The following is a 21,856-nucleotide window of genomic DNA, read 5'->3' on the forward strand; positions in this document are numbered from 1 at the left end:
ACCATGAATTTAAGAAAATGGTAGAAATGAATCCAATCTGAATTTTAAAGCATTACTTTAGATCCCCTCCCTCTAAATGTATCAATAAACATTAGAAAGTGATGCTCCTAACTACTATACAAGTTTAAGAAGATAATATTGGTTTGAAAGAATTCAAAGCTATAAATAAACAGCAACAGGCTCTTTAACCAAGGCACTGTTAGTAACATGTAAACTAGTTGTTCACACTAATCCTAATATTATCACTTAATATTAGCAAATTCGATTTTATTTTTTAAAACATATTGATGTAAATACATACACATATCGATTTGTTGTATAAATATTGCAAATCAAAACCTTTATTCACTAATAATTAACAAAAATCGTAGTTCTATCTCCTGTTATCAATGCATTCACATTGCCCGCCATGAACTTCCGGGGAACGATCCTCGTCTACATGAACCACGTGACGATAACCGTTTTTGGACTTCCGGTGTCGTAACTCTTCTATCTATATGGCGCTGGAAGTGAGGGGAGACTATGCTAAATATTAATGCCCAGGTACCGGAAACCAGAGGAGGCCAAATGAAAAGGCAGACTCTGGGCCGGAATCTGTTTTGCCGCAAGATTAAGAGGGAAGCATTCGCTCTTACTGATGTTCAACTTGTATCCCGAAAAGGAACCAAACGTTTATAAAACGTCAAGAATCCCATTAATACTGGCCGTAGGGTTCGAGACATAGAGCAGCAAATCATCTGCGTACAGCGAAACCCTGTGTTCAACCCCATTCCTATAGATACCTGTAAAAGCTGGTGAGTTTCTGAGAACGATGGAAAGTGGCTCGATTGCAATTGCAAACAGTAAAGGCGACAGGGGACAGCCTTGGCGGAAACCGCGTTGTAAGGGGAAACATTTGGATTGAGTGGAGTTGGTAGTCACACTAGCTGTAGGAGCACTATACAATAATTGAATCCATGAAATATATCTTTGACCAAAACCAAACTTGTCAAGAGCTGAAAATAAATAACCCCACTCCACTCGGTCAAAAGCCTTCTCCGCATCCATAGAGATTACCATTTCAGCCTCTTGTGTGCTAGACTTAGACATTATAATATTAAGGAGGCGACGAATATTTGAGGACAACTGTCTACCCCTTATGAAGCCAGTTTGATTACCCGAAATAATATTTGGTAGACAGGGGTCCAGACGGCTAGCCAGGGTCTTAGCTAATAGCTTTATGTCAGAGTTGAGCAAACTAATAGGTCTCCAGCTGCTACATTCTGCTGGATCTTTGTTTTTTTTTGGAATGAGTGAAATTGATGCTTGAGTTACGGATGGAGGAAGGGAACCACGCTCTAAGGAGTCGTTGAACATGTCCAATAGCAAGGGAGCCAGTTGATCAGAGAATTTCTTTAAAAAGTCAGCTGGGAAGCCGTCCGGGCCCGGTGCCTTGCCATTCTGTATTAATCTGAGACTGTCTGTAACCTCCTTTAAACTGAGTGGAGCATCTAGATTCCTTTTACTTGTTTCGTTGATCGTAGGGAAGTCCAAATTATCCAAAAATTGTTTCATTAAGATGTTGTCAGGTGGAGCCTCTGATTGGTAAAGATTAGAATAGTACGAAGCGAAAACATTATTTATCTCTTTTGGGTCTGTAACTATTGTATGGGGGGATTTGCGAATTTGTGTAATAAAACGTGAGGCAGATTGACGCTTTAGTTGTAACGCTAGCAGTCGGCTGGCCTTGTCCCCATATTCATAATAGGTACTCTTTGTGCGCCTTAAAACAAACTCTGCTTTGTTTGTGGAAATAAGATCAAATTCAGTTTGGAGCTTGAGTCTCTCTGTCTGAAGAGCGGGACTAGGAGAAGAGGGGTTCTGTCTGTCAATTTATAGAATTGCTTCAATCAGCTCAAGTTGTCTCTGTATTTGCTGCTTATGTTCCCTGGCACTGTAAGAGATAATCTCACCGCGAATTACCGCTTTACAGGTTTCCCACAGGAGGGAAGGAGAAGTCGAGTCAGATTTGTTATTTAGGATAAAGAGCCTAATTTTCTCAGAAATATATTCGCAGAATTTATTAGAAGATAATAACCCAGTATTCAATCTCCAATTTGAGCGCTGTCCACTTTTAGGAAGCAATTCCAAGTCTAATAAAAGGGGGGCATGGTCTGATATGACTGAATATTCACATAATTTCACTGAAGGAAGGAGTATTTTGTCTAAAAAAAAATAATCAATGCGAGAATATGTTTGATGAACATGGGAGTAGAATGAAAACTCTTTTGCTGTTGGGTGGCTGAATCTCCACGTATCCACACAACCGATTTGGTCAACCAGATCTCACCAGAATGCGTGACTCCACCACGACTCCTTTACACCACAATGCGTGGTGGTGTCACGAACTTTGTTACATTTACGTGTCGGCACCACGCAAACAACCCCAATGTAAAGTGAATGAGGCTCTTTTGTCGTGGTGCACACACGCATTTCTACAACGTCCCGCAGTGAGCTTTTATTCTATACAACGTTTTTAAAATCTACTTTATAGCTTGTAGTAACTCACGGGAGGCTTCTTTTATTTTATTTGTATTCATAATCATTTTTATTTTTCGACAGAATGTATTATGGTGCATTAGTTACGAATTTTTGTTCTCAAAAAACAGTGCATTGTGTGTAATACAACTGTGATTTGTATTACATTAGTTAGTTTTTAAGGAAGGCCAGAGCTTCAGCTGTGTCCAATAGATTGTTCCCTTTAGTTAACGTTTTTTAAAAGAACATTATATTCCGATTTGATCATGTCCCCTTTATTGTATTACGGAGAGCAATGTGAGCATCCATTTCCATTGGATAATGCAGGATTTTAAACCCGGAAGTAAGTATTCTCTGTCGATTGATTTTACAGTGCTATCTGCACTACTCATCAACTAAAAAACACCAGATTATCCTTGTTGATTACACAACATTGATTGGTTTAAATTGTGTACAATGCTTTTGTAATTTTCCCCTTCGATTCGGAGAAACAAACATTTGTTCAGTTTAGGATGGCCGAAGACACTACACTACCCAGAATCCTCAGCTATCGTTTGGGACTACACCATGTGCTTTGCTTGACAATGGTGACATTTACGCTGAGCGACAAACAGCATTTTGAAATGGAATGAAACCCATCGACGGCACACTATTCAAAACAGGAATCGAACGTCTCCTACCCCCCCCCCCCCCCCCTTAGGTCACAGGCTCCTCCAACAGTGCAACACAATAAAACAGATAAACAGAAAAAATAGTGCAAGTCAATACAAAAAGAAAAAAAGTGAAATAGTGCAATAAGAGTCTATACAAGTGATTGGAATATATGATATATTAGACAAATCATTGTAGTAGCAGCCAGATGAATGTTATGGATGTTATTTCAAAGTTCAGGTGTTTAATAGTCTTATGGCCTGTGGGATGAAACTGTCCCTGAGTCTGGTGGTTTTGGTCCGGATGTAAGATAAGATAAGATAAGATAAGATGGTACTTTATTGATCCCAATTTGGGACATTGTTTTTGTTGCAGCAGCATAAAAGACAAGGCATTTTACAATAAAACAAAACCACAAATAAACAAGAATAGAAAGAAAAGAAAAGAAAATAGAAAATATACGTGTTGAAATAAAAAATATACATGTAGATATTATATATGCAAATATACATATTCAAAAATATATGACAATGGAATATGGAATATAAAATATTGAACAGATTATATATGTGTACAATGTACAGCGAGGTTGTATTAGAGAAACTATGGAGCAGAGAGGGATTGGCCACCCCTGGTCTAGTCATTGTTGGTGATTTTAACATCCATGTTGACAACCCCCAGGACAGAGGGGCAAAATAACTGTTTTGTGTTCTTGATAACTATGGACTGACTCAGCATGTGACAGAGCCCACGCACAATAAGGGGCACACTCTGGACCTAATTATCTCAAAGGGTCTGAATATCTCTAAGGTTGTGGTGACTGATTTTGCACTCTCTGATCATTCCTGTGTGTTCTTTGAGAGCTCTATTTCTGTTCACAAAAATGTTCAAAAAGAGGTAACCACAAAGCGATATTTAACTGAAAATACTAGGGAAATGTTTACTCAGAATTTTTCTTCCACACTTGCCCCTGCTAACATCTCAGTAAATGAGCTAGTAGATCATTTTAATTCAACAATTCAAAATGTTATAGATGCCATTGCTCCAACTAAGGTAAAGGAAGTGACTGGGAAGAAAATATCTCCATGGAGAAAGGCCATGAGAGCAGAAAAAAGAGACTGTCGAAAAGCTGAACGTAGGTGGCGAAAAACAAATCTCCAGGTTCACTTTGAAATCTATAAAGAGAGACTTGGCCTTTATAATTTGGAATTGAAAAACGCACTTCCAGCCAGAGGTGATTTATTGTACAGAGCTATTGCAGTGGGCAGGAATGTGTTCCTGTATCGGTCCTTGTGACAGCGGAGCTGCAGCAGTCTGTTGGAGAAGGAGCTCCGTTGACTGTCCAGCTGCAGGTGGAGAGGATGGGTGGGTTATCCATCATGGACAACAGCCTGTTCAGTGTCCTCCTCTCCACCACAGCTTCAAAGGGGTCCAGCTTGATGCCGATGACAGACCCAGCTTTCCGGATCACTTTATTGATCCTGCTGGTGTCACCGGCTCTGATGCTGCCCCCCCCAGGAGACCCAGCAAAGAAGAGTGCACTGGCCACAACAGACTAGAAGATCTCCAGCATCTTGCTGCACACGTGGAAGGATCTCAGCTTCCTCAGAAAATAGAGTCTGCTCATCCCCTTCTTGTACACAGCGTCAGTGTTGATCCTCCAGTTCAGCCCATAAGTGCACTCCCAGGTACTATAGTCCTCCACAACAGCCACATCCTCTCCTAGAATGCGGCTGTTGTGCCAGATGGCAGCAGACAGAACAGTTTGTGGCTGGGGCGATGGGGGTCGTTTATAATCCTGAGGGCGTTCTTTAAGGTTAACCAGGTATTTTTACTCCACTACATTTATTTTAGTTACTTTACAGATTCTGATTAATGATGTGAAATATAAACAACCCTTAAATCAGACTTTAGTTACACCTGAGTACAATTCAGGGAAGGTGATTGTCAAGTGCCAACAATCAGGAGAGATATTTGATTGGAGGACTGGCTTATCTAAAGCCAGTTGAGTAGCACTTAAATGTTTTTGCTCTATGAAGCCTGATGTACTTTATGATTCTGTTTTCTTCAAGCTTGTATTTTGTTGGTCGAACGCACTTATTGTAAGTCGCTTTGGATAAAAGCGTCAGCTAAATGCAATGTAATGTAATGATTGTTGGTGCTTGAGAAGACTAAATATTTATCTGCAGATCCCTATAAAGTATATACATTACTCGTTATTCTCTACAAATAGTTAATTAAAAACTGTATATAATTGCTATTTTGGACATCCCTTTTCAAGTTTTCAATATTACTCTAAACGTGTAATAACGTGCTTTAACCAGTAGGTGGTTTGGGTTAAAAATCTGTCAAGTTGACAGTGTTAACAAAATAAAATATACTGCTGTTTCTGGTTTAGTTTACGACGGATATATTTAGTTATTGTTTTGATATTTGTAACACAAAAGCGATGGAAAAACCCCACAGCAACACAGAAAAGATGGTCTTAACATGAGTAGTTAATAAAAAACAATAATATCAAAACAAATTATTACTACTAACTTTATTGTGAAATTAAAACAGAACGGTAAAAGAATAGTTTCCGGTCTATTCTGAGCCAGATCTCTGTAGATAAATACAAATACAGAACTACGACAGATGTGTAATATTTAATGCAGCCAAACCATTTATTACAATGCATTCATGTGATGACTTTCAAAGAGTAAAGCATGCACTGCTGAATAAAGTATGATTTATCTTTTACGAAACGTTTTTTTTCATATGGAATGCAGTCAACCAATCACAGAGCTTGAGGCAACGCAGACAATAGCTGAGGATTCTCGGTAGTGTAGTGTCTTCGGCCATCCTAAACTGAACAAATATTTGTTTCTCCGAATCAAAGGGGAAAATTACAAAAGCATTGTACACAATTTAAACCAAACAATGTTGTGTAATCAACAAGGATAATCTGGTGTTTTTGAGTTGATGAGTCGTGCAGATATCACTGTAAAATCAATCGACAGTAAAGAGTATACTTACTTCCGGGTGTAAAATCCTGCGTTATCCAATGGGAATGGACGCTCACATTTCTCTCCGTAATACAATAAAGGGGACATTATCAAATCGGAATATAATGTTCTTTTAAAAAACGTTAACTAAAGGGAACAATCTATTTGACACAGCTGAAGCTCTGGCCTTCCTTAAAAACTAACTAATTTAATAAAAATCACAGTTGTATTACACACAATGCACTGTTTTTTGAGACCAAAAAATCATAAATAATGCACCATAATACATTCTGACAAAAAATAAAAATTATTATGAATACAAATAAAATAAAAGAAGCCTCCCGCGAGTTACTACAAGCTATAAAGTAGATTTTAAAAACGTTTTATAGTATAAAAGCTCACTGCAGGACGTTGTAGAAATGCGTGTGTGCACCACGACAAAAGAGCCTCATTCACTTTACATTGGGGTTGTTTGCGTGGTGCCGACACGTAAATGTAACAAAGTTCGTGACTCCACCACGCATTGTGGTGTAAAGGAGTCGTGGTGGAGTCACGCATTCTGGTGAGATCAGGTTGCATCAAACACACAGTCACTGATACCGCTTGTTTCAGTTTTTTGTTTTCTGGAGACAAGATTTCAACCACGTCACTGATGCATTATTGTGGCATTGGAATATATATTTTTTAAATCCTCTGGAGCAGAGAGAGGAGCTGTGGATTATTGTTATTGATTAATGCATCAGTGTTTCTTAGGGTCAAAAACACTAAACTCACAACTTAAAATGAAAGCGTTTAGTTTATTTAATAAAAGAGCACATGTTCAATGTGAAAAGTGACAGTAGTCATAGATTATTTGCAATTTAGTGCTACATATATATTTAAAAAAATAAAATAATATATATATTTTTTTTTTTAAAACACCCCCTCCAAGACAATGGTAGGGGAAACACTGGATAGTGTTTAATCAACGATAGGTTCCCCCCCTCAAAGGTGATTGGTTCACTACATCGCAGGTATTATTGTGATTGGCTCTTGGGCCACATCAAAATTAGACGCGCTGTCATCCTCTCATACTGACACCTGACACCACACATACACACGTAGGGAGAGCCGGGACGAAAGTAACGCGGGACCAAAGTAACGGAGCGATTTGATCCGAGCCCAAACAACTTTGATCGGCCAAATTACGTCAGAATTATCAGCATTCAATACTTAACAGACCTACTAAATATCAGGTTTAACTGTCAGGAGTAGCTAGTGTTGTCAAGATACCAACGTTTTGGTTGCCTTATCTTTCTTACAGTGCAGACGCTTTTCTGCTTGCTCCTGCCTCTGCTTACTTTTTATGCTGATTTTCCTATTCTTATTCTCTGAAAACTTCGAGCAGCGGCTCCTGGACATTAACCGATCACTGGGACAGTTCATCTTCGTAAATAGACGGAGGTTTTCAGCCATATTTCAACATTTTTACGACGACCCCAGTCTTACAGTAGCGTGGCCTAGCAACAGCTAAAGCCTGGTAGGCTACTGCATGCTATTTAGCTTAAGCTAGTTGGTAGAAAAATGCCTCCGTTCTCTACAGATGACTTCCACAAACTTCTACAGAAGATAGTTGTGCTGGAAATGAAAATGCAACGGTTGGAAGTTAACGTGGAAGTGAATGGACTATGTTGTGGGAATGACACCACTTTACCAGTGTTGCAAAATAGTGGAAAAGGGTATGCTAACTCACAGCTAGTTAGCAGCTACAAGGATTCCAAGGAACAGGAGGGCTGTGTACCGGGTAATAAATCTACAAGTGGTAGTCCTCCCTGGAACTCTCTGGGTGCAAAGCCGAAGAGTAAATCATTTCCATGGGATTTGGGAGGACGGATAACAGGCAGAGCCCAACACTCAGAAATATGTGATGCGACCGGCTGGCCTGCATTGTTATCACCCAGGAAGAGTGCCTCTTCAACCCCTAAACAGCAGTGGACAGCTGCTAAAGGGAGAACTACAAACAATCCTCCTAAACCACCAAGTGTGCCAATCCAGAAGAGATACGCTCCGCTGACCGAGAGCCGGAGATCTCTTTCTGATGACCTGGATAACCCGTCCTCTTCACACAGCAGGGTAAGGACCAATAGCTACTACAAAAGTAAAAGACTAGAGGGAAAGCTAACGACTGGGCCTGAAACTCTGATTGTGGGTGCTGTAAGAGATGTAAAAGGTCTGTGTAGTAAGAACAACATCAAAGTACTCTGTTTTCCCAAGGATACGGTCTCTGACTTGGCTGAGAAGATCCTGCATATTGGGGCTGAACATCCGACTGTGAAGAATGTGGTTCTGCACATTGGAACAAATGATGTTGTGAAACAAGAGTCAGAAGTGCTGAAAAAAGACTTTAAATGTCTGTTGGAAACTGCCAGCTCTCTAAATGCAGAGGTGTTCATCAGTGGCCCTCTACCGCCAGTCAGAAGAGGAGTGGAGAGATTCAGCAGATTGTTTGCACTGAACACCTGGCTTTCAACTGCCTGTACTGACCATTCTGTGCATTTTATTGACAATTTTAACTTTTTCTGGGATTGCAGACATCTTTTCAAGGCAAATGGAGTTTGCCTGAACAAGTCAGGAGTGAAATTGTTTATCTCTAACATATTCAACTGCCTGCGTCATCAATCTGTTCCCTCTGCCAAGGACAAGCGGCAAGAGGAATCAAAACAGGAGATAGACACAACACATCGCGCAGAAAACCCTGAAGAAGTATCACTGCACCCGCCTGAGGAATGTTCTGATTATGGGAGACATATGAGACACACGGAGGAGTCCCCACCGCCCGTCACCCCCCCCCCTATCAACGCCTTTGAGGATACTCCATTCACCCTTTCACCCACGCCCACCATCCTGGAGATCGTTGAACACATGAAGGAGATACAGAGGGCTGGCACCGATTCCTTCCTGGATTTCAAAGACCAAACTAAGGCGTTACGCAGGGCTGGCAGCATGTCCTTTACCCCCGCCCCTCAACGACGCCCACCAAAATCACCGAAGCAGAGATGCGCACCATCTCTCCCGGCTTCATCACCATGCCTACCACAATCATCCAAACCAAAACAATCTGCAAACTGATATCTGCTGGGTCCAGGCTCAAGGGCGTATGGCACTCTCAACTCTTTCCAGGACATGCCAGGGCCCTGCCTGCCAGTAGCTTTGCCGATATCTGTGTTGATAGGTAATAGATTAAGAGCGGTAAATCATCTTAGATACAGGAAGCGCTCAAACGTTTGTGTGAGTTTATCTAATTTAGCAGTGATTCCATGTCAGCCACAGCTTGTTACAAAAAACATGACTGATAGTGTGTTTAACAAACTTAAACTAGCTTTATTAAATGTCAGGTCTTTGGCAGGAAAAACATTTTTAATTAATGATTTTATCACTGAGCACAATCTTGATTTTATGTTTTTAACAGAAACTTGGATTGAACAAAATAACAGTGCAGCTGTTCTTATCGAATCAACCCCTCCCAACTTTAGTTTTATGAGTCAGGAAAGAATGCATAAGAAAGGGGGTGGAGTTGCTATTCTGTTCAATGATTCCCTTCAATGCAGGAAGACATCTTATGGAAACTTTGATTATTTTGAATATGTGGCCCTTCAGCTGAAATGCTCCTCTCGAGCTCTGTTCCTAAATATCTATAGGCCACCCAAATACTGTGCAAGCTTTTTTGATGACCTTACTGAACTGCTGTCTATAGTGTGTATTGACTTTGACCGTCTAGTCATTGTTGGTGATTTTAACATCCATGTTGACAACCCCCAGGACAGAGGGGCTAAAGAACTGTTTTGTGTTCTTGATAGCTATGGACTGACTCAGCATGTGACGGAGCCCACGCACAATAAGGGGCACACTCTGGACTTAATTATCTCAAAGGGTCTGAATATCTCTAAGGTTGTGGTGACTGATGTTGCGCTCTCTGACCATTCCTGTGTTTTCTTTGAGAGCTCTATTTCTGTTCATACAAGTGTTCAAAAAGAGGTAACCACAAAGCGATATTTAACTGAAAATACTAGGGAAATGTTTACTCAGAATTTTTCTTCCACACTTGCCCCTGCTAACATCTCAGTAGATGAGCTAGTAGATCATTTTAATTCAAAAATTAAAAATGTTATAGATGCCATTGCTCCAACTAGGGTAAAGGAAGTGACTGGGAAGAAAATATCTCCATGGAGAAAGGCCATGACCGTTAAAACAGAAAAAAGAGAATGTCGAAAAGCTGAACGCAGGTGGCGAAAAACAAATCTCCAGGTTCACTTTGAAATTTATAAAGAGAGACTTGGCCTTTATAATTTGGAATTGAAAAACGCACGACAATCATTCTTCTCTGACATCATTACCAAAAACAAAAACAACGCACGTGCCTTGTTTGCTACCGTCGACAGACTAACTAACCCCCCAGTGTCACTAGCCTCTGAATTTCTAACCACCAGGGCGTGCAATGATTTTGCCTCCTTTTTCACTGACAAAATTCAGAAAATCAGACAAGCAGTCAGTGCCTCTGCATCAGGAACAGCAAATGTGCTGTCTCTGTGTCCACTTAACATCAATTCAGACATCATGACACAATTCCATCAGATTAATGATAAAAACCTAGAGGACATTATACAACTTCTGAAGTCCTCCTCCTGCTGCCTTGATATTATTCCAACAGGATTTTTCAAAGATGTTTTGCCTTGCATGGCCTCAGAACTACTTCATATAGTAAACAAATCTCTTCACTCAGGTATTTTTCCACAGGCCCTGAAAACTGCAGTCATTAAACCGCTCTTAAAAAAGAATAATCTAGATGCTTCAGTAATGAACAATTACAGGCCCATATCAAACCTGCCATTTCTAGGTAAGATCATTGAAAAAGTTGTTTTTCAACAGTTGAGTAATTTCTTGCATTTAAATGGTTGTTTCGATGTGTTCCAGTCAGGCTTTCGTCCAAACCACAGCACTGAGACTGCTCTTGTAAAGGTCTTTAACGACATCCACTTAAACACAGACAGTGGCAGAACTTCAGTGTTAGTATTATTAGATCTCAGTGCTGCGTTTGACACTGTTGACCACAGCATATTACTAGACCGACTGGAAAACTGGGTGGGACTTTTGGAAACAGTTCTAAATTGGTTTAAATCCTACTTAAAGGATAGAAACAACTTTGTTTCTATAGGTAAATACACATCTGAGTTGACAAATATGACATGTGGGGTTCCTCAAGGCTCCATCTTGGGGCCTCTTCTCTTTAACATCTACATGCTACCACTGGCTCAGATAATGAAGAACAACAAAATAAGTTACCATAGCTACGCAGATGACACACAAATTTACGTAACAATTTCACCAGGAGACTATGCTCCAATTCAAACACTGAGTAAGTGCATTGAACAAATCAATGACTGGATGTGTCAGAACTTTCTCCAATTAAACAAAGATAAAACTGAGGTAATGGTCTTTGGAGCCAAGGCAGAACGTTTAAAAGTTAGCGCTGAGCTTCAGTCTGCAATGTTCAAACCAACAGATAAAGCCAGGAATCTAGGTGTAGTCATGGACTCTGACCTGAGTTTCAACAGTCACATTAAAACAGTTACTAAATCAGCCTACTATCACCTAAAGAATATATCTAGGATTAAAAGACTAATGTCACAGCAGGATTTGGAAAAACTTGTCCATGCCTTTATCTTCAGTAGACTCGACTACTGCAATGGTGTCTTCACAGGTCTCACTAAAAAATCTATTAGAAAGCTGCAGCTGATTCAGAACGCCGCTGCTCGAGTCCTCACTAACACTAAGAAAGTGGACCACATCACTCCTGTTCTGAAGTCTTTACACTGGCTTCCTGTGTGTCAAAGAATAGATTTCAAAATATTGATGCTGGTTTATAAAGCACTGAATGGTTTAGGCCCAAAATACATTACTGACCTCCTGCTAAACTATGAACCATCCAGATCTCTCAGGTCTTCAGGGACTGGTCAGCTTTCTGTCCCCAGAGTCAGAACTAAACATGGTAAAGCAGCGTTCAGTTATTATGCTCCAAATATCTGGAACAAACTCCCAGAAACCTGCAGGTCCGCTGCAACTCTTACTACTTTTAAATCCAGGCTGAAGACTTTTCTTTTTGTCGCTGCTTTTAATTGAACTTTTCATATCTTAAACTCCACTGTAACTTTTATCCATGTACTTTTTCTAAACGTAATTAAACTCCATGACATTTATGAGAGGGACTGCTCGAAAGCAGAGATATTTGGAATATCTGGCATCGACGGATGAAAAATAGTGTTTTGGTAACACGGAGTGTTTTGGTAACACTTTAAAGACTTTGTTATGGAAGCAAAGCAGGGGAGGGGGTGTGTACAGCCTCCTGAGGGTCCGATTGTGGATGTCATGCGAGCAAAATATGGTGAAGAAAGTCTGTCTAAATTAAATCATATTTTGGACTGCACTGTAACTTTTATCCATGTATTTTTCCTTAATGTTTATTTTATTAGCACTGTAACTTTTATCCATGTACTTTTTCTTGTAATGTTTAATTGAACTATTCATATTTTAGACTGCACTGTAACTTTTATCCATGTATTTTTCCTTAATGTTTATTTTATTAGCTTTTCTTTTTTAATGCTTAATGTCTTTCATTTCTTTTTTGTAAAGCACTTTGAATTACCCTGCGTCGAAAAGTGCTATATAAATAAACTTGCCTTGCCTTGCCTTCGATACCAAGTCAAGAATTGCGATTCTGATTATTTTTCGATACTTTTCTTAAAAAGAGGGAAACAGTCTTAAATGTAATTATTGTGCTTTATTTCACACCAGAACCATAACACAAACGTTTAAACAATGAGAACAATAAATAAAATAAATGACAAGAATTCGTATTAAATCAAATTAATACATTTCTTACAGACAGGCCTCGTGGTGTCCGTAGGCTTGCCCTCACTGTCAGAGATATAGCTAAAATACTTCCAAATGTAGCTTCTGGCGTCTTTTTTGTCAACAAGCCGAGGCGCATCGGCAGTTGCACTCCCACTTGCAGCCATGCTTCTCGCTTTCTCACATGCTCTGGCAGCTAGCACGTGCACGAGAGAGGGGAGGCACTTGAGCGTGCTTGAGAGGGAGAGACTGCAGGCACGGCTGCAGTGCAGGGGGTGGAAGCAGAGTGCTGAACACACACGGCTCTTATTAAAACGGCGCTTTCTCACCGGAGTACTTTCCCCCGTCATTCTTAAAGTACCGATACTAATGAAACGGAGGAATCGTAACGTTTTTAACGGCAGAGTATCGCGGTATACCTTTCAAGTATCGGTACACCGTGCAACACTAGTCAGGAGTCAGTGTCTCTCCCCCAAACTCACATATAACATTCGATATAAACTGAAGAGCCGCATGAAACTAGGCAAAGAGCCGCATGTGGCTAGAGAGCCGCGGATTGGCCACCCCTGGTCTAGTCATTGTTGGTGATTTTAACATCCATGTTGACAACCCCCTGGACAGAGGGGCAACATAACTGTTTTGTGTTCTTGATAACTATGGACTGACTCAGCATGTGACAGAGCCCAAGCACACTATGGACCTAATTATCTCAAAGGGTCTGAATATCTCTAAGGTTGTGGTGACTGATGTTGCACTCTCTGATCATTCCTGTGTGTTCTTTGAGAGCTCTATTTCTGTTCACAAAAATGTTCAAAAAGAGGTAAACACAAAGCGATATTTAACTGAAAATACTAGGGAAATGTTTACTCAGAATTTTTCTTCCACACTTGCCCCTGCTAACATCTCAGTAAATGAGCTAGTAGATCATTTTAATTCAACAATTCAAAATGTTATAGATGCCATTGCTCCAACTAAGGTAAAGGAAGTGACTGGGAAGAAAATATTTCCATGGAGAAAGGCCATGACCGTGAGAGCAGAAAAAAGAGACTGTCGAAAAGCTGAACGTAGGTGGCGAAAAACAAATCTCCAGGTTCACTTTGAAATCTATAAAGAGAGACTTGGCCTTTATAATTTGGAATTGAAAAACGCACGACAGTCTTTCTTCTCTGACATCATTACCAAAAACAAAAACAATGCACGTGCCTTGTTTGCTACCGTCGACAGACTAACTAACCCCCCAGTGTCAGTAGTCTCTGAATTTCTATCCACCAGGGCATGCAATGATTTTTTCACTGACAAAATTCAGAAAATCAGACAAGCAGTCAGTGCCTCTGCATCAGGAACAGCACATGTGTTGTCCCTATGTCCACCTAATATCAATTCAAACACCATGACACAATTCCATCAGATTAATGATAAAAACCTAGAGGACATTATACAACTTCTGAAATCCTCCTCCTGCTGCCATGATATTATTCCAACAGGATTTTTCAAAGATGTTTTTCGTTGCATGGCCTCAGATCTACTTCATATAGGTGTAGTCATGGACTCTGACCTGAGTTTCAACAGTCACATTAAAACAGTTACTAAATCAGCCTACTATCACCGAAAGAATATATCTAGGATTAAAAGACTAATGTCACAGCAGGATTTGGAAAAACTTGTCCATGCTTTTATCTTCAGTAGACCCAACTACTGCAATGGTGTCATCACAGGTCTCACTAAAAAATATATTAGAAAGCTGCAGCTGATCCAGAACGCTGCTGCTCGAGTCCTCACTAACACTAAGAAAGTGGATCACATCACTCCTGTTCTGAAGTCTTTACACTGGCTTCCTGTGTGTCAAAGAATATATTTCAAAATACTGCTGCTGGTTTATAAAGCTTTGAATGGTATAGGCCCAAAATACATTTCTGACCTACTGCTAATTTATGAACCATCCAGATCTCTCAGGTCTTCAGGGACTGGTCAGCTTTCTGTCCCCAGAGTCAGAACTAAACATGGAAAAGCAGCGTTCAGTTATTATGCTCCAAATATCTGGAACAAACTCCCAGAAACCTGCAGGTCCGCTGCAACTCTGATTACTTTTAAATCCAGACTAAAGACTTTTCTTTTTGCCGCTGCTTTTAATTGAACTATTCATATCTTAAACTGCACTGTAACTTTTATCCATGTATTTTTTCATTTAATGTTTATTTTATTATCTTTTCTTTTTAATGACTGATTTGAAATGCCATTTTCTTAATGTCTTTCATTTTTTGTAAAGCACTTTGAATTGCCTTGTGTTGAAAGGTGCTATATAAATAAACTTGCCTTGCCGTGCCTTAAAAAGCTGAGGGTTAGGCTAGGTTTCTTTTACAGAAATAAGTCCTGTTTCTCACTTGAGGCCAGGAAAAGGCTAGTCACTGTGACCTTTTTACCTGTGCTGGACTATGGTGATTTGTTATATATGAATGCACCTGCCAATTACCTGAGCAAGTTAGAAGCTGCGTATCACAGTGCACTGAGATTTTTGACAAATTGTAAAGCACTTACTCATCACTGTACTCTGTATACCAAGGCGGTTTTGCCATCACTTACTGTACGGAGGCTCAGTCACTGGTACTTTTTCATTTACAAAGCCATGTTGGATAAACTACCATCTTATATCTGCTCCCTGATCTCTCGGCGAATTGAAAGTACTTATTGCCTGAGATCGCATGCTGTGGTTTTATTAAATGTGCCAAGTGCTAGGACTGTCTTAGGGAAGAAAGCTTTTAGATGTGCAGCTCCACTAACTTGGAACAGTCTGTAAAAAGAATGGAAAATTACCAAGCTAGTACCACTACATGTTTTTAAAGCTCGTTTGGATGCTACAAAATCAGATGCTGTTGGTTCCTGTACATGTGGTTAAATATGTACATTGTAATCCCTGTACATTTTGCTGTATGATGTCCTTTTGTTGTTCTGTTGTTTATGTTTGTATGTCTTCTTGTGGAACCTACTGCTGCAGGTCTCCCTTGAAAAAGAGATCATTGATCTCAATGGGATTTTACCTGGATAAATAAAGGTTTTGAATTGAATTGAATTGTCCTCGGTCATGAGGGCTACCTGACCACTTGTCCTGCTCTGGTAGAGAACGCTGTAACCTGGCTGAGAGGAGAATGATCTCACAACCTCACTGTGGGGGTCAACAATAAAGTGAAGGCTGTCGCTGATAACCTCATCAAATCTGGCCTCCAAGTTAAAGCTGTTGGGTCCTTTAGTGACAGTAGGGAGGTTGGTGTCTATGTGACAGATGCCTACAGCTTGGAAGCAGACGCTAAAGACCAGGTGGCATTTCTGAAAGCTGGAGGAGGAGTGCTGATAGCAGGTCAGGCGTGCCACTGGGCTTCAACCAAGCCAAAAGAGAACACACTGCTACAATTTCCAGGGAACAAAGTGTCTCCTGTGGCAGGGATCTACTTTAGTATTGGGAAGGTTTAGATCCTGCCTGTTTACCCTCAGATCCCATCCTCATGGATGACTTTACAGTAAGAGTATACTTTCATTCTCTTTCACCGCACATTTATAAAGGTTCTACCTTTGAAAGGGACACCTTTTATTTGAATGTTTTGCCCAACTGTCTATGATGCTATGATTAATATTGAAATTCTGATATTCTTGTATGTAACATAAAAAATCTATATATTAAATTAGGTTTATAACCATTTTACTTTATACATATTGTATGTCACTTTTGATACAAATATTATGATAATTATATCAGATAATCATAACAAAATGGTAAAATTCAAAAAGATAAATGCAAAGAAAAAAATACACTACTAACCCATGCTTAGCGTTTTCACAAGACTTTCATAGAGCAACAAAATCACCCTATTAAAAATGTTGATTGATAGACTTACCCACATGGCAATCTATGTTTCCCTTGTCCTCTTTCAAAAACAGAAACGGTAAGGATTTTGAGGATGACTTGGAGTTTTTACTCACTGGGGTTTCAGAGTTTGACCTCCAGGGTTCAGCAGTAAGTTCTGAGATTCTGGTCCACGGCTCACTTGCCTTTCCTATTGGTACCACCAAGGATGGACAGACGTTCCTGGCAGGATCCTACTATGGGCAGGGACGAGTCATTGTGGTTTCACATGAAGGATTTCTGCGACGACAGGTAGAGTTTATTTTCTACCGTTAAAAGTGAATTCAACATAGAATTTGATCTTGTAGTGAAATCATCTTAATGAAAGTATGATCTCATTCAGAACACTGTATATATGATTACTTATTTGGTTACATATTAACTTATAGCCACCAGAATCAAATTGTTTTTTGTGATTAACACATTGCTTCCTTTCTTGTGATAACTGTCTCAATACAGACACTGGCTCCGTTTTGGAACAATGCCATTCATTGGCTGGATGAAGGTCGGCAGGGGGTCGTTGGAGTAGCATCAAAACGTGCCCTCGGCCTTCTCAGAAAGTCAGGGTTAAAGTGTGAGAAGACAGAGTTCAAGGAAGGTCTGAGTGTTTTTGTGAGCCCAGCGCACAGTGATAAACATGCAAAGGAAATCCGAGAGTTTGTGGCAGAGGGAGGAGGCCTGCTGATTGGTGGACATGCCTGGAATTGGGCAGAGATACACCCTGGGCAAAACGAACTAACACATTTTCCAGATATGGCTATGCACCAGGCTTTTATCATAATGCCTGTCAAACATATTCCAGGTGATACTGTCTAAATGCTTATGCTGGCGTGATAATGTATTAGGCAATAACTTATCAGGCACAATTCAAAACTGCACATTTTAAAATGCCACACAATGAATTCTACATTGCTACGTTACAAACACAATTGCAGTCATTAATACATTAAGGAGCAATAGAATAAAGGAGTATGGGAGTCAGATTATAGATAATAATAATGTATTGGTAATTCTTAAAAGCTTATAAAATAGGCTACTGCTAAAAACGCAACAACAAGAACAACAATTGTTGTTACGCGGGGCAAGAAACTCAGGAGCTGGAGCATGTGGGTGGCCCTGGAGACATACATGCAGGTGAGAAAAAGTGACCGATATTACACCCTTGTATTCTCTCATTCATTTACACACTCAGACACCAATGAGGCAGAGCTGCCATGCAAGGCACTTTGACATGTGGACATGAATGACGATCTCCTCTTTGCTGGATTTAAAAAAAGTCTGTCTAAAGAGAAGTCAGAGCACTCAGCCTACATTTTTGATTTTGATCTTTTTTTATGAACCAATATCTAACGTTCATATCCAATAATAATTGCCATCTTAAAGTGCCACTATTTGTGTCCAGTGATTTATAAAAGAAAAGACTATTACAGCTTTCCAATTTGACATGTATTACTGGCATGCAGCGCCATTTGTTGTGGCAGTATTAAAATAAAATTGGAGTTCTGTCATTAATTTCAATGTTATAGCAAAATGTCCTGCTATAGGCCTTGAACTCAAATTTGCAATAAACCCAACACGGCAGACTTTCATGGTTCAATAGGCTTAATTTTTTTAGCATCCTGTGATCAGTTCTATTTCTTGGGAAGAATTAGCATATGCTATCCAGTTGTGGCTTGTTCCAAATCATCGACAATTAGCAATGGGACAAAATGACAAATAATTAAAGTCATAAACCAGTACAAACTACCACTTTGTGTTCAACCTTAATACAACTGCAAGTCTGAAGCCCCATTTGACCCAGTGAGGCTTTAATGTTCAATAAACACTCAACTAAAGGGGTGGGAAAATATCATTTACCTGTGTCTCCTTCCATGCAGCTCCAAGATAAGTTTGGCTGGGATGCCTTTAAGAAAGTGTTTGCTGCCTACTTCAAGATCAGCTCTCCAAAGGACAACAGTGGAAAGATGAACCTGTATGCTGTGACCTTCTCCCAGACTGTGGGGATGAACCTGTCTGCGTTCTTTAAGTCCTGGGGCTGGCCCATCGACGCAGCCACTGAGGAGAAACTCATTACCCTGCCTCCTTGGAGCGACCACCCCATGGTCCAGTATGGCTGACTGCAGACTGCTGCTCATTACATTGCAGATAAATGGTTTATCAACAGTTAACATGACGTATATTCATGAATAATCTGAATTAACTGCATGTACATTCAGGCTGTTTGTAAGACAGCAACGTGTCTTAATGTTTTCCAGTTGTTCGCCTCACTGTCAATAAAACAGTCATATAAACAGTTGTTTTCCCTCTATTTATTTGTATTCTTTTACTTGTGGTTGATAGAGAACAAGGGATGTGTTATTCGTAAAGCTGTTAAACTGTAACATGCACCCTTTTCATTTGTAAGTGTATTGTCACGTTAGACAATGTAAAATCATACAGTAGGTAATGGCATCATCCCTTTACCTTTATTCTATAACTCATTGCATTCCATTTCGCTGTAAATTACTGCTTTATTTTATTGCTATTTAACTATATTTTATTACAGTGTCCTTAAAGATTTTTTGTTTTGTATGGAGATTCTTTGTTTTATATTTTATGTATGCACCATGACTTCAAGTCAAATTCCTTGTATGTGATTCTGACTCTTTCATCCCTTGCAGTTGTTGTCAGACTGCTCCCCTACTGGCTGATTGGAGAACTGCTGGAAGAACTCCGAATTTTGCCAGACACTCTGGTGCTTGTGCTTTTCTTTCTACGGTAAATACCATGAAGTAAACAATAAGCAGTGCTTTAACTTAAAACATGAGCCACATCAATAGAGCATTCGGTGGGAATTTATTTCTCCTTCTATTTCACATGGATATTTTAATGGAAATAAACTTGAAATGGAAATCTATTGAATTTTAGACACATATTTAAGTAAAATGGAAGGTGAAATAAAATACAAGGAAATAAAGCATGTTTTATTTGTCAACTGTCTTTTTTGGTATTGATTCAAGTCAATAGCTCACGACCTGGAAGGTATTGAAGAAAAATATCAACTTTTGAATGGAAAACTTTTTAACTTGCACAACTTTTAATTAAAAAAAATAAGCGGGGATTAGAGTAAAACAATAAAATGTGTGTCCTATTTGTACAGTCCAGTTATTATATCTGGTATACATGAGGAGTCAATGGGTTGCACTACACGCTATTGAAAATAAATGATCTTTTCATTACAAAAACTGCTGAAATTTCATATCAATATTCATTAAAATGGGTGTACTAAAATATAATTTAAAAAAACAGGTGTGCCGTACATTCAAATCTACTTTAAACAATTAAATTGTAACATTCACTCCACCAGATGACAGTCTTTAAGCTAGTTTTCATGGATGATGTTTTGAGGGAGCAAAGGAAAATCACACACACTTCATGTTACAGTTACAATAAGTACTTTATTGATTCCACAGTGATGCCAGCGCCTGACAGATACATATACAGTGTATCTATGTACAGCTTGCTGAGAGACAATACATACAGTCCCTTGTACACATACTTAGTGTTACTTTTAAGTGTTTAACATACTTTTGGCTGGTTTCCAGGTGTTGATTCATCATAGAATGCTTCAGCACAAGATTATTTACCATTCAAAAGTCAACACTGATATCTACTGGTAAAATAAATGAACTGTACATAACTTCAATATTGTATATGAGTTTTGATTAAATAACACAATTAAGTAATACTTTGATTTAAGGGTATGGTTATTAAATTAAAGAAATCGTATTGTAATAACATGATTTAGCATGATCATAAATAGGAGAGTCCCCATTTATCTTTTGCACAATTGTTGTATATTCTCGGCTAATCTCAGGCAGTGTAGGATTCTGATCTTCTCCCTGTGGAGCTCTCCGGGACTCACTTGGCCTGCCAGCTTGGCAGAGAAGTGGATCAGGTCCTGCATGAAGAGGCCTACTGCCCCTCTGGGTGCAGGAGGAACCTCTGTCAGAGTACACGAGTCGAATTGAAAGTTGATGTTCTTGGCCCTAGGGAGGCCCGGCCCCCGCTCTTCAATCCACACCAGAGGTCTGTCGTCAGACGTTAACAGCTTTGCAGTCATCTTGCAGTAGTTGTTGCCAGAGTCTTCCTCCATAGTTGCTGCAGTTACCGACAGCTCACCAAACAACTCCACCAACCACGTAAGGCGAGCAATGCCACTAAATGCTGGGAAACCAAATCCAGGCTTCAGAGCTCCACCGGTAAAATGAAGCGTTCCTTCCTGCAGGAGCTTTCCCTCCACCTCTCGCTTTAGTTCTTTGTAGTCTTCGGTCAGCAGCTCAATGTGTTCCTCATGGAGAATAACTCCTTTTTCCTGGGCCAGGTTCCAGAGCTCCAGAGCAGCTTTGTAGTTCATGGTCATGGGATATTCCACACACACGTGTTTTCCTGCCTGCAGAAAAGTTCTGATGTTTTCCTCATGCAACACATTCTCAGTGCAGATGAACGCCACCTGGATGTCCTCTCTGCTCACGGCCTCTTCAGCGGTCACCTGGCTCACTCCCTGCTGAGAGTCCAGCTTTCTCCTGGATATGAAAGCTCTGACATTCAGTTTCTCTGCAGGACTGCCAGGCAGAGGAGCTAACATATCTCTGATCCTCACCCACCCGGCTGTGCCAATGCCAACAACCACCGCTCCAAACATGCTGGTTCACTGCCCTTTGGTGGCCAACACGGAGAAATGTAGTCGTTATGTTGTGAGCTGTGGTTGTGTGAGTAGTGTTATCCCAATAGGTGTCGTAACACAGAGCTAGCGGCTAGCAGCAGCCTTCGAGTGAGGTGCCCGGAAGTGTCCAGAGGCACTTCTTCTTCTTCTTCTTCTTCTTCTTCTTCAGTGTTTATTGGCGGTTTTTAGGTGCATTACCGCCACCAACTGGACTGG

The 21,856-nt window shown here is 40.0% G+C and overlaps 1 protein-coding gene across 1 annotated transcript; it reads right to left on the reverse strand.

Moving 5' to 3' along the window:
- Positions 1-20,352: 20,352 nt before the first annotated feature.
- On the reverse strand, positions 20,353-21,794 carry blvra (biliverdin reductase A). Its single transcript, XM_034097216.1, has one exon. It carries the CDS (start codon positions 21,617-21,619, stop codon positions 20,750-20,752), a length of 870 nt encoding a protein of 289 aa, XP_033953107.1. The 5' UTR covers positions 21,620-21,794; the 3' UTR covers positions 20,353-20,749.
- Between the last annotated feature and the right edge of the window lie 62 nt (positions 21,795-21,856).

Source organism: Pseudochaenichthys georgianus, chromosome 13 (genome assembly GCF_902827115.2).
Source record: "Pseudochaenichthys georgianus chromosome 13, fPseGeo1.2, whole genome shotgun sequence".
In the NCBI taxonomy this organism is placed as follows: domain Eukaryota; kingdom Metazoa; phylum Chordata; class Actinopteri; order Perciformes; family Channichthyidae; genus Pseudochaenichthys; species Pseudochaenichthys georgianus.

Coding starts and splice junctions, on each gene's coding strand:
- blvra (XM_034097216.1), bottom strand. CDS start 21,619: ATGTTTGGAGCGGTGGTTGTTGGCATTGGCACAGCCGGGTGGGTGAGG.